Source organism: Balaenoptera ricei, chromosome 13 (genome assembly GCF_028023285.1).
Source record: "Balaenoptera ricei isolate mBalRic1 chromosome 13, mBalRic1.hap2, whole genome shotgun sequence".
Classification (NCBI taxonomy): domain Eukaryota; kingdom Metazoa; phylum Chordata; class Mammalia; order Artiodactyla; family Balaenopteridae; genus Balaenoptera; species Balaenoptera ricei.
This window is the reverse complement of record NC_082651.1, coordinates 55,328,331-55,342,141: the sequence shown is the minus strand read 5'-3', so window position 1 is coordinate 55,342,141 and position 13,811 is coordinate 55,328,331. Positions and strand designations below refer to the sequence as shown.

At 50.2% G+C, this 13,811-nt stretch overlaps 1 protein-coding gene across 3 annotated transcripts in view; it reads left to right on the top strand.

The window, feature by feature from the left end:
* Positions 1-2,288: 2,288 nt before the first annotated feature.
* The window catches only part of CCDC85A (coiled-coil domain containing 85A), a 197,222-nt gene continuing 185,699 nt past the window's right edge, over positions 2,289-13,811 (top strand). For all 3 annotated transcript variants that reach the window (XM_059943297.1, XM_059943296.1, XM_059943298.1), the window contains exons 1-2: positions 2,289-3,130; positions 10,310-11,276. In XM_059943297.1, the coding sequence (XP_059799280.1) occupies positions 2,864-3,130; positions 10,310-11,276 (1,234 nt within the window). In that variant the 5' untranslated portion in view covers positions 2,289-2,863. The remainder of the gene's footprint in view (positions 3,131-10,309; positions 11,277-13,811) is intronic.

Genomic DNA, 13,811 nt, shown 5'->3' with positions numbered 1-13,811 from the left:
ACTTGACGTTTTAGGTAGTTCACTTGGGCAGTTCTGTGGAAACCAAATTCGAGACAGGTGATACTGAAGTCAGATGGACCCGTAAGGATGGTCAGGTGAGACCTAGTGAGAATCTGGGTTGGGCGATTAGCTGTGATGGAACAGTTAGTTCAAAACAACAAATGAGGTAAAACCATCAGGACCTAATGACTTACAGTCATTTTATGGCTGGTTTTGAGCTACCTCCATTTACTGTATACAGAGTCCACTGCTAAGGTTTGCATATGAAATTGTTAGTTGCCTATCCAATATTTGTTTTCTTATTTCTTATTAAAACAACTTTGATTTTACTTGTGGCATTGGTATGCTTAACTTAAAATTACCTAGCTTCACTTGAAGCTGCGAGGTGGTCAGATGGCAAACCCGGGCTATGAGGACATAAGTGAGATTCACTGGGTCATATTACCAGGAGAACTTTTGCCATTTGCTTCTACCTTCTTCCTGCCTCAAATGTAGATGGATGGTTGGAGCTCCACGTATAAGCAGACGCCCACAGTTCAAACTCTTGTTGTTCAAGGGTCAACAGTACTAGAGGATGCTGGGTGGGTGGGTGGGGACCGTGGGTCAATGTGATGAGGCCATCTGTTTGCTAACTGGTACTTATTGAGGTTAGGCTTCTACCTCCCAGAGAGATATATCATCCCTGATGATCTATCGTCCTTGGATCCAAGGATCATCATCCTTGATGATCACATTTCAAAGGGATGGCTCCCAGGTCCTTGAGAAAGAATTCCTGGGTGGTAAAACTGGTGAGAAGCTGGGAGATGATCGATAGCTCAAGGGTGCAGAGAAAGAATTTACAATGGAAAGCTTTCTAAAGTAAATGTTCTACGAAAAGGGAGGTCAGGGACCTTTGGTCAGGAAGACACCTGTCTGAAGTGTAGTCAAGCTGAGGGGAACTTGAAGGCCATCTAGGTCAGAGGGCAACACCACCTTGCAGGCTCTCCAGGAAGTCTGGTCTCAGAAGTCCTCAAGTGATCATTTCTTAACAGGTGGCAGCTTTATCAGGGGACACACACTGACCAGCTGGTAAGGGTCTCTGACTTAGATTCTCATCCTACTGGATGGAGATGATTGCCTCTGCACTCTGGTTTTCTGAAGCCCCCCTGGGGGCAAATCCCTGCAGTTTTCTGACCCTGTCTCCATCCTGGAGAGGAGAGGATTCACCTAAGTGACATGCCAGGACCAAATACATCCAGTTCTTCAGGCAAAAAAACATGTCTTCAGCTCAGAGATGATTCCATGTGACTTCGTGTGAGAGTAGAACTGGGGATGGGGAAGGGACTCTTGTAGCCCAAAGTTAGTACTCAGGGACACAGAGTATCCCTTCCAGAAATTGCCATCATAAACAGCCGAGGCAGTAATACAGGGCAGCCTGCGGCACAGAGGAAAATGAAAATCTCCTTGGCTGGCATTTCAGCTTGTCTAAGGGGCCGTGCTTTGCTCAGAGGGGAGATGACTGTGCTGACCTTAAGATCCAGGCTTCGGGAAGCAAGAGATGAAGGTTTTTGTTTTTCCCTTAATTAAGGCTTTGGTGTTTTTCAAACAAAAATATAAAAGATTCAGAACTTCCCCTTAAGCTTCTTCACAAAGTCGTTGATTTTTAGAAAAGATAAAGGCCTGGGGTGAGGGTAGGGGTGGATGGTCCCTAAAGAGTATTGCCCAGAAGCCTCTTTTTCCCCTTCTTAGAGTATAGGGGTTTTCTTAAACGTTCCTTCCCCCAAAGCCCTCCCCCTTGCTTTTGCCATCGACCTCTTCTTCCATTCTCCAAAGTACAGTCAGACGGTTACCCTTCAGGTCCTCCTACCCATCCTTCCTGAACCCCAATTTCTCAAAATACCAGTATCTTTCATTTTGCTCGCAGCTGTTTCCCCTGCCCGATGACGAGCCTGGCGTGCAGGGGGCGGAGGGAGTTGCTTCTGCCACACGGTGGCGCGCGCGAGCCTCCCAAAGACCGAGTGTCACAGCTTCTTATACTTCTCCCCCTCCCGCCCCCCACCCCCCACCCTGACCCGCGCCCCGGCGCTGAAGGAGCCGCGCCCCCGGCCTTGCCGGCGGGACAGCGCACAGCGCGCTTCGGGATCCCAGCGGGCGGGTGAGCGGCTGCAGCAGCGGGCGGCCCGCCCCCGCTCCAGGCTCCTCCTCCTGCCGGTCCGGCCTTTAACCACCCCCCCCCGCCCCCCCCCCACGCCTCCCCGGCTCGGCGCTGCAAATCCTAGGCTTCCCCCAGCAGCCTGGGAGCGGCGGCGGGCGCAGCAAAGGCGGCAGGAGGAGCGCCGCCGGCCGGCCGCGCCAGTCCCTCGGGCAGCGGCGGCGGCGGCGCTGGATTAGCTCCCGAGGTGCCGCGGAGCCCGGCGCTCCCCGGCGGGGCTAGGAGAGGAGAGAAGCGGGGGCTGCAGCTGGGCAAGGGGGAGGAAAGTGAGCGTGTGTGAGTGCGTGTGTGCCCGAGTGTGGGGGGCGACAGGCTCGAATTAGGGCGGCAGAGAGGGCAGGGGAACCGGAGTGCGGCCCCCTAGGGTCTCCCGCGGCGGCGCCAGCTTCCCGGCGCCCCTCACCATGGACTTGCGCGGAGTTGGGATGTGCCTTGGCCGCAGCGCGCGGGTGGCTGCCCGGCCCTGGGGGTGCGCGGGTGCGCGCACAGGGATGGCGAGGTAGGATGGCGGCCCAGCGCGACCCCTGCCGCCCCAACCCAGTGGCCCCCGGGCGGTGCAGCTGACTCGTTGGAGCGCACTGGGGTGTGGGCGGAGGCGGCCCAGCCGTGCCCGCGTCTTCGGGAGTTGCTTTGCCTCTTCCACCCACTCGCACCTGCCACCTCGCGGATACCATGTCGAAGGCGGCCGGAGGTGCATCGGCGGCGGCGGCGGCGGAAAGTTGTCCGCCAACCTCTGCCGGCCCGTCTGCGGCCACTGCCGTTGAGGACCTGTCCAAAGTGTCGGACGAGGAGCTGCTGCAGTGGAGCAAGGAGGAGCTGATCCGCTGCCTGCGGCGCGCGGAGGCGGAGAAGGTGAGCGCGATGCTGGACCACAGCAACCTCATCCGCGAGGTCAACCGCCGCCTGCAGCTACACCTCGGCGAGATCCGCGGGCTCAAGGTGAGCGCCGGGCCCGGCGGGGCGGGAAGCTGGGCGCCCTGGGGAGGTGGGGCCAGGCAAACTTTCCCTCCCTCCGTCAACAGGTGATCCTCCGCATTCTCCCTGTCAGCAGCCCCTGCTCCCCTTCCCCAGCCCTTTGGAAACTTTTCCAAACTTTGGAGACGTTTGGTTCCCTCCTCTTCCCCCTATGGGGCGCACTAGCGTCGAGCTCGCGGTCCTCCGTGGCCGGAGGAGCGGGCGCCAAGGACGCTGAAAGGCTGGGAGGGGAGCGATGGGTACGCGGAACCTTTAATTTCCCAGGAAGCCTGGAAAATCAGTGCTTTGGGGAGCCGGGTTACGGCCAGGCAGGGGAAAAAACGAGCGAAGGAGCGAGTCCAGAGCATCTTTGCCCTTGGGGATCGGGGATACGATATGGCTGCTCTGGCGCCACGACTTCTCCGTGGGGCAGAGGGTGAGGAAAGGGCGCCGATGCAGGGGAGAGGGGCTGGCGGGGCGCCCAGGGTGAAGCCGCGGCGCCACCCTCGGAACTGGGCTATGTCGCATGATGCAGAGGAGCTTACCTCTTCCTTCACGTTCTACCTGCTCCGATGCTTTCCTTTTCCTCGAGTTCGGCTGGCGTCGTCTGGCGTCGTCTGGGGTGGCCTGACCACCACTTTTACCCCCAATTTGATTATAATTTCGTCTAGCTAGGGGGGAAGGGCAGAGGGACTCAGTTTAGGAAACACAGGGTTTTGGAAGTGGACCCTAAGTGCCATCCAGTCATGCTTTCCTTTGGAGCCAGTCCTTCCTCTTTGCTATTAGGGGAAGGAAAAGAACAAAAGAAAAACAAAACAATAAAACCCCAACCCCCCCACCAACTTTCTTTTGTCCTTGGAGCGTTCTGAGTGTGCCAGCAAGGTGCCAGCCCGGCTGGCTGCAGCAGATGGGTGGCGGGGAACCGCCCTGCCCGAGTGTACCACAAACTTCCTCTCCTTACTGCTTGCGCTTTTGCCGCCTGGTATGCCTTCCTCTCATTGTTCTTCTTTTGTTTATAGGAAGCCAGACACAAACGAAATCGCTGCAGGGACCTCGGGGAGCAAATTCCCGCAGGCACATGCTGTTCTTGTCCCCTTTCCACTCCCACCCCACTTCTCAGGCAGTAGACACTTTCTTAATTGCCTCAGCGGCTCCACCCCTCGGATTCTCGGGCAAAGGGGAGTGGGAGGGGGAGAACTGCTAGATGCTCACCTGGGTGCTGGGCCCAGTGCGGGTGGAGAAGGCCGTCCCCTGAGGCTCCAGTTGACTGTCATATACAGTCCCTAGAGTGGATGCAGTTAGGAGGATCTCTCAGAAAAATCCCAAGCCTTACTCTCTCCTTTGGCTTAATTCGTTACTAATGGACTATTAAGTACCAGACTCTTGGATTAGAGGCAGGACAGTGTAGGGGGAAGATCATCTCAGAGGTGGGTCTGCATCTAGAATCCTCATTTGGCCAGGAGGGTGAGCTTGGGTAATTTCTCAGAGCCTTATTTTACTCATCAATAAAATGCAAGTCATAATAACCACCTCCTAGGGGGGTGTGACAATAAATTATGAGAATTTAGGTGAAGGTTTAATTCTGGACTTGACTACAAAACATGGTAGTCATTGTCATCAGGAGATGATGCGTAAGTGTACGGAAAGCCATGCATCTCCTGGATCTGGGTTTCCGTGGCAAAGCTGGACACAAGTATAGTTCGTAACCCTCCAATTTAATCTTCTTTCATGGCTTGAACTATAATGCAACTTGGAAGAGTTTGTAATTAATTAATTTCCTAGAGATTTTGATAGTATGGAGCATTGACATAGAGCTTAGAAATACTTGGAAGTTCTTTTCGGTTGTGTGGATTGCCTGTGGGGGTCTGTGTGTGAGTGGTGTAGGGGAGGGGAGGACCGGGTCTTCATTCCAGTAACCTCATTTAGGGAAGTACCTATCAGGCCAGTTAAGAGCGGTTACACCTCAAGTAGGAGTCTCCGTGTGGTCTAGATTCGTGACCTGGCATTAAAAGACTTTCTAGTCCACCTCCTTATCAAGTTCAGAAATGATGGGGATTGGTTAGTTTCTGATGCAGCCCCTACTCCTCATTCCCATCATCCTGGGGCAGCCACGTGGTGGCCCCTCCTAAGCCTCTGGCCCACTCTGAGGGGCCAGCCTTCTTCCTTCCCGTCCTCATCTCGGCTCCGAGCTTCCCTAGACACCATGGTGATCCATAAATGCGGTTGACTGAATAAGTGATAGTACATTTTATATTTTTTAATTAATTTTTATTAGGGTATAGTTGCTTTTCAATGTTGTGTTAGTTTCTACTGCACAGCAAAATGGATCAGCCATGCATATACATATGTCCCCTCCCTTTTGGATTTCCCTCCCATTTAGGACACCACAGTGCATTAAGTAGAGTTTCCTGTGCTTATACAGTATGTTCCCATCAGTTGTCTATTTTATACATAGTATCAATAGTGAGACTTAGAGAACAAATGTATGGATACCAAGGGGGAAAAGGAAAGGGGTGGGGTGGGAGGAAATGGGAGATAAGGATAGTAATGTTTCTTGCATTTCACTCCATTTGGGAAGGAGCCCGTGGTGGCACAAGTCCTATTTACTTCCCAGTTCTGGAGAAAACAGGAATAGTTGTAGGATACTCAAAGGGGAATATTTTCACATGGAAATTCAGTTAGATGAAGAAGAACGTGACGAACTTTCTATGAAATGGGAGGATTAAGCTAAATGTGGAAGAAGTTTTGAAGCTGAGAATGATTTTTCTTTTAACATCTTTATTGGAGTATGATTGCTTTACAATGGTGTGTTAGTTTCTGCTGTATAACAAAGTGAATCAGCTATATGCATACGTATATCCCCATTTCTCTTCCCTCTTGCGTCTCCCTCCCACCTTCCCTATCCCACCCCTCTAGGTGGACACAAAGCGCCGAGCTGATCTCCCTGTGCCATGCAGCTGCTTCTCACTAGCTATCTATTTTACATTTGGTAGTGTATATATATGTCCATGCCACTCTCTCACTTCGTCCCAGCATACCCTTCCCCCTCCCCGTGTCCTCAAGTCCGTTCTCTACATCTGCAACTTTATTCCTGTCCTGCCCTTAGGTTCTTCAGAACCTTTTTTTTCCCATATATTTTTTATTCCATATATTTCCTTTAATTCCATATATATGTGTTAGCATACAGTATTTGTTTTTCTCTTTCTGACTTACTTCACTCTGTATGACAGATTCTAGGTCCATCCACCTCACTACAAATAACTCAATTTCATTTCTTTTTATGGCTGAGTAATATTCCATTGTATATATGTGTCATGTCTTCTTTATCCATTTATCTGTCGATGGACACTTAGGTTGCTTCCATGTCCTGGCTTTGTGCTGCAGTGAACATTGTGGTACATGACTCTTTTTAAATTATGGTTTTCTCAGGGTATATGCCCAGTAGTGGGATTGCTGGGTCATATGTTAGTTCCATTTTTAGTTTTTTAAGGAACCTCCTTACTGTTCTCCATAGTGGCTGTATCAATTGACATTCCCACCAACAGTGCAAGAGGGTTCCCTTTTCTCCACACCCTCTCCAGCATTTATTGTTTGTAGATATTTTGATGATGGCCATTCTGACTGGTGTGAGGTGATACCTCATTGTAGTTTTGATTTGCATTTCTCTAATGATTAGTGATGTTGAGTATCCTTTCATGTGTTTGTTGGCAATCTGTATATCTTCTTTGGAGAAATGTCTATGTAGGTCTTCTGCCCATTTTTGGATTGGGTTGTTTGTTTTTTTGATATTGAGCTGCATGAGCTGTGAAGCTGAGAATGACTAATTTTGTTTAGCATTATTTTCTCAGAATATCCACAGCTTCTGATTTCCCATAAAGCACCAGTGTCAAGGGATAATTTATTCTCTTATTACTACAGACTCCAACACAGGGAGTAGCTGTAGCAGTAGCAGGGCTAGCTGAAAACAATAATAAGAAATCTTTTCTCTGTAGCTAGAGCTGTACCCTGTTTTGGCCGTAGGCCTAGGGCTTTAAAGGGCTGGTCAGTCCATAAACACATATTAAGCATTCACTGTATGCAACATACCAAGTCAAGTGTGTCAAATATGCAAAGAAAGACATTGGAATGGACTCTGCCCTCCAGAAGCTAAGGTATCTACATTAGAAAAGAAAGAAAGAAAAAAAAGATGCCCAATGAGTGCTCTCGGGAGTGTGTGTTACGGGCATTGAGCAGTGAGTGGGATAGTTACTTTAGTCATTCATTCAAGCCTGGCGCTGCTGCACACCAGATGCTGTTCTAGGGCTGGTGGAGTCCTATCAGAGCAATCTGTCCTCTGAGGTATGTCCATAGAAGGCAGAAGATAGTATTTTCTAGTTGGAAAGTTAGACCTAATCAGGGTTCATAAGTAGCTGGTTCACAATTAGAGGGAGCTAAAGGTAGAAAGGCAGGAAGAAAGCCTTGTAGGCCTGGCCCAAGGGTTTATTCATTTTCCTTGGCGAAGGGGAGGCGATGGGGGCTTAGGGGCAGGAGAGACACTACCTGCAGGGAGAGTGTTTGAAGATCAGTCTGGCCAGAGAGAGCTTGGATTGGAGTGGGCGAGGGAAGTTAGGGGCTGGGGTAGACCAAGGCAGGGAGGCCCGCCGGAGGCTTTTGGAAACAGCCGGGTCTGAGGTCAGAGAGTGGCACTGAGAAGCAAAAGGACTAGATGGGCATTAGACACAAGGAAACAGAGTCATTGGTGATGCTAAGAGTTAGAACTGAGTTGAAAACTAAGCTGCACAGAGCCTCTTTCTCCTCAGGCCTTGAGAATCACTCCCACGTTAGGCCTCATGACTGCCAGGAGATGCCAGGCATGGTTGGCAGATGTTTTATGGTTTATTTCCTAGTCAATATCAGGGGGAAGTGTTGGAATTAACCTGAGTTTGAGAGAATCAAGTCCCCTCTCTGAGTACCTCTAGGTCTGGATTGGATGACAGTCACAAGACCAGAGATTTTCAGGCTTTGTGAAGTAGGGGAAATCTTAGGTAGCTGTCCCCTTTTCACCCCCCACCAAACTATGGTGCTTCAAGAAACAGTTACCCCCTTTACTATATGTGTGAATGGAGACTAAGTGGGGATTTCACGGTTAATTCTGAATTCCTTGGTTTCAGGTATCTACAGTAGCGGTGCTGCGTTCTAGATGCACGGAGGTGAACAGAAGAGACAGGTCTCCATTCTCATGACTCTGGTCTAGTGAGGATGGAGACTTGACTGATAGTCACACTCAACCATATGTGATTAGAAGTTGTAATGCAACAGAGGGGAAGTTGAAGGGCTCCTCGCAGAGCATAGAAGGGGACGTCCTTTAGATTAGTCGTCAGGGATGGCTTCTATGGGGAAGTGCCGTAAAGTGAGAAACGTGTAGAGGCTGGGGGAAGCATTCTGAGTGAAAGAGGGGAAGGGCTTGTCCCTTGAGCCCTGAGACCAGGCCAGCATGGGTGGGGCTCTGTGCGTGATGGGGAGGGATGGTCTCACCTTGTCCACTGCCACCACGGCTAGCAGCCACCATCATCTCCCTCTACCTGGACTAACCTTGTAGCCTCCTACCTGGTCTTCCAGCTTCCACCTTATCCTGTCTCTCTCTCTTCCAGTCACCCCCCTCCTTCCATCCCCCAGCAGTCTATTTTCTGCACAGAATGATGGTGCAGAATGAATCACATCATGTCAGTCCTCTATCCTCAGCTTGCCAACAATCCAGAGTCTTCCTGTGGCTGGCAAGGCCTTCATGTGGCTGATGAGGCCCACATTATCTACCTAACCCTGGTGCCCCCCCACTTGCACCTCACCTCCCAGACCTCCTTCCCAGCTCTGCCCCCCCTTGCTCACTCCGCTTTAGGCCCACTGGCCTTGCTGCAACTTGAGCCACATTTGTCTCGGGGCTTTTACACTTGCCTTTCTCTCTGCCTGGGATCATCTTCCAGCAAATGTTTGCGCCTTTATTTCACCCAGGTCTTTGCTCAAATGTTTTCTTTCTCTGCAGAGGTGCCTTCTCTTAAAAGATAGTATTTTTTAGCCTGCTTTAGTCTTTTTCCCAGCACTTTTCACTCTATGACATTATGTTCTATACTTGCTTCTTGCTAGTCTTCCCCACCAGAATGAAAGCCATAGGATGTCAAAGGCTTTGCTGTGTCCACTGATCTGTCCCTAGCACCTGGACAGGTACCTGGCACATAATAGATGCTTACTAAATATTCATGAATGAATCACCGTTCATGCTGGAGAAGTAGGCCAGTTACGAGGATTGGGGGCCTTTTGAGACTTAAAGGATTTTGCACTTTATCCTAAGGGCAGTGAGACCCTTTTAAGGGTTTGAAGCATGGGAGTGACAAGGTAAATTTCGGAGGTAGAGTTCAGGAGACGTGTTTGGCTCGGAACTGGGAGGTGAGGGAGAAGGAGGTGCCAGGCATAACCGCAGGTTCTTATAAAGGGCAACAGGATGGGTGGAGGTGGCATTTGCTGAGAGGTGCGATTTGTGGGGAGGGGGGGAGTTTGAATATCTCACAAGAACCTGAGTTCCAAGTGAGATGCCTGGGAGCCGTGCAGGGAGGACGGCAAGTCGGGGTTGGATGGGCAGGACTGAAACGCCGCCAGAGGACTGTTACGCAGCTCCCTCATGCAGGGGTTGGGGCTGCTTCTCCGGGTCGTGGGCTGCACACCCAGGCAGTGTTTGTTGTTTGCACTGACGAAAGGCCTGTTGCCTCAGAGCTCGTAAGCCTTTCACAGATCACAAGCAGCCATCTTTCTTCCTTGAAGGTGGGGCAGGGAGCCTACCGATTTCCTGTTAATGAACTGGCTGCTCCCTAAAGACTGACTGGATGACCTTGGACAGGTGAAGCTTTGCGAGGTCCAGTTTCCCCGTCTGTAAAAGAACCATAATATCCCCTGAGGGTTTGGTGAGAAGCAGATGAGATAATGCAAGTAAAGCATGGGGCAGGGAGCAGAATCAATACCCATTGTTAGTTTTTTTTGGACAGCTACACATCTTTAGCTTCCTCTCACCTTCTCCCTCCCTCCCCTATCCTCACAGAGAATTCACCCATTCCAGGCTCCCTGGCTCCCAGAAGTCTGAGCCTGGTGTCGCCTCCCGTGCGTCCCTGGCTTGAATGGCTGTGTGTCTCTTTTCAGGATATTAACCAGAAACTCCAGGAGGACAACCAGGAACTGAGGGACCTCTGCTGTTTCCTCGATGACGACCGGCAGAAGGGCAAGAGGGTGTCCCGGGAGTGGCAGAGGCTGGGCCGCTACACGGCGGGGGTGATGCACAAGGAGGTGGCCTTGTACCTGCAGAAGCTGAAGGAGCTGGAGGTGAAGCAGGAGGAGGTGGTGAAGGAGAACATGGAGCTCAAGGAGCTCTGCGTGCTGCTGGACGAGGAGAAGGGCGCGGGCTGCGCGGGCAGCCGCTGCTCCATCGACAGCCAGGCCAGCCTCTGCCAGCTCGCCGCCACCACGGCGCCCTACGTGCGGGACGTGGGCGACGGCAGCAGCACCTCCAGCACGGGCAGCACCGACAGCCCGGACCACAAGCATCACGCGAGCGGCGGCAGCCCGGAGCACCTGCAGAAGGCCCGGGCCGAGGGCAGCCCGGAGCACTCCAAGCGCAGGAGCGCCAGCCCTGAGCATCTGCAGAAGCCCAGGGCCTCCGCGAGCCCAGATCACCCCAAAGCCCTCAAAGGACCCAGCCCCGAGCACCACAAACCCTTGTGCAAGGGCAGCCCCGAACAGCAAAGGCACCCGCACGCGGGGAGCAGCCCCGAAGCGCTGCCCAAGCATGTGCTGAGCGGGAGCCCGGAGCACTTACAGAAGCACAGGCCCGGGGGCAGCCCCGAGCACGCCAGGCACAGCGGAGGGAGCCCCGAGCATCTTCAGAAACACGCCCTCGGCGGGAGCCTGGAGCAGCTACCCAGAGCCCGGGGCACCAGCCCGGAGCACCTCAAACAGCATTACGGGGGGAGCCCCGATCACAAACACGTGGGCGGCGGCGGCGGTGGTGGCGGAGGCGGCAGCGGCGGTGGCAGCAGGGAGGGCACCCTCCGAAGGCAGGCGCAAGAGGATCTGTCACCCCATCACCGGAACGTCTACAGTGGCATGAACGGTGGGTCAGTACGTGCTGGGGAACTGCTTTGCTGGGGCCACTGGGTAGAGAGTTATGAATGATGCAGGGCTTTGCGGCCACGTTAAAAACTGCAGGCGCTGGCGCGGAGGCGGGTTGGGGAGAGGAACACACGTTTGCCCCCAAACCATGATGTGTGTTTCTCCCCCTCCATTTGTTCTAGTTTATGCAGTTACCAGGTAGCCTGGAGAATACTGGGGAGGAGGGGGCAGGGGAAGGAGAGGAACGATAATTCCGTGGGACCCTGAGTAGTCAGGGTGAGATCTGTGGGCATTGAAGATAAAAATAGAACCAATCTAAGATTTCTCTATCTTGAACATTTTCCTGGTTGTGTGCAGTTTCCTGCAAGGGCTCTCTTGGAACAGGTGACCAAAGGTTTTTGAGTCCAGCTAACAGCTTATGTGCAGAAAGAAATGAGTATTTATTATGAAAAACAATAACATTAAAAAAGAACTAGGGTGTCCTTAAACAGGCTTGGTGCTGGGTTGCCTGAATGCCTGTAAATATGCCTTACTTTTCCTTGAGGATGTTTTCCATTGTGTTGGGGGCCTTAGCATGAATCTGTGACTTTCCTTTGCATCTGAAATGCTTCAGATGACTTCTTTCCCTTTTTTTAGATATCTTTATTGGAGTATAATTGCTTTACAATGGTGTGTTAGTTTCTGCTGTATAACAAAGTGAACCAGCTATACGTATACATATATCCCCATACCCCCTCCCTCTTGCGTCTCCCTCCCACCCTCCCTATCCCACCCCTTTAGGTGGTCACAAAGCACCAAGCTGATCTCCCTGTGCGCTAGGTAGCTGCTTCCCACTAGCTATCTATTTTACATTTGGTAGTGTATATATGTCAATGCTTGAGTAGCATGCTTTTTTACATGGTGAGTCATCTTTCTGGTTGTTTAAATATTCCCCTTTAAAATGTACAGATGTGTTTGGACACTCCTTTGGTTTCCAAAGTGCAACATTCACTGCATTGGCTGAGGCAGCTCTAAACCGTTTGGAAGAGGTTTACTTTTCTGCATCTTTGTTATGAAACCACTTGAAACTCAAGAGAGGAAAAAAAAAAACTTAAAAGAATTGTGAGGGTCTTTTTTTTTTTATGTTATCTGTGGCCGAGTTAGAACTAAAACGATTGGTTTTATGAAGTGGGGTTTCTGCATCCAAAATATCTGAGGTTTTCCACTGTAATTGAAAGCTGCTCCAGAGGCTGTGTGCAGTCAGCTCTGAGCAGTGGTGGAGGCCGCCAATTTTAGCAGTGACACGAAGGGGTAAATTTTCAATATTGTAGTTGGGGATTTACCTGTTGGATTCCATTTCATCCTAGTCCTTTTCTCGTAGTGCTGAAAATTGACTCCTGAAGCTTGGCTTCTAATACATCCAATGTTTTAAGCACAGATGGAACTAGAAAGTAATGGGAAAGATCGGACGCTGTTGCTTTCTCTGTTACGTGCTGGGAGGTGAAAGCTGGGAGAAGCCAATTCATCTGTTGTGTTGAAGCCACCTGGCTGGCTGGGGCTTTTACTGTGTTTATTGCACCCCTGCCTCACTCTTTCCAGGAGATGCTGCCCTGACTGCTGTGAGCAGTCTCAGCTGTGCAGTTCTCACAAGAGACGAAAGTCATTTAAAAAGATATTTTGGTTGTGTTACTATCACAAGATGTGTCATCGGCCATGAAACTTGTCTTCAGGGGGGGAATGTGTTAACGGGAAGGTAAAGTTAACGACTTTTCCATTTCTTGATTCCTTTTTAACGAGCATGAGAAGTAAAAGTGTGCACTATTTTGAGGAAACTTTTTATCTTGAACCAAAATAAAGATTACTTAAGGGCAGGTGGTTCATTTACAAAACAGTTCTTCTCCTTACAAAAAGGCTTATTTAAATAAAGAACTTCTCTAGTTTAATGTGTGATTTAACTTATAAGAAAGGATTTTAGGTGCAATTTTTAAGCAATTCTTTGTATAAAGTAAGGTCTATCTCTAGATAGGGATGGCGTTAATCATTGAATCTTATTGCCTGGGTTCAGATAAATTTCGTGGTCAGGTAAATGGTTTTTTAAAATTTAACAATTTTATTCAGTTAGAAATTTGATGTAACATAGACGCATTATGTAGAATGACACTGTAGTTTAATTCTTGTGTTTACTTCGGGTTTTCTCATTCTTAAGTGACGGATCTTCTGACAGTTGATATCCTCACCAAAGTGTGTTTGTAGTCCATTTGCATTGCATTTTTATTTCAATAATTAATTGGAAAACGAAGAGGCACGATGAGATGTTTATGGATCATCAGCCTATAAGCTTGGGCACTGGTAGCTTGTATTTATCCTGCTGTTACAAATTAATTTTTGATATGGATAGTGAGACATGGCTTTTTCATATTTTTAAATCCCCACACACTTTGGTTGAATTATTGTCTTATAAACAGATGGGACCCAGCAGCAAGGTAGATCCCAAACTGCAAATTTGCTGAGTCATTTACAGACTCCTTCTGTGTGGGGTTGGTGTGAGAGGTGAGTG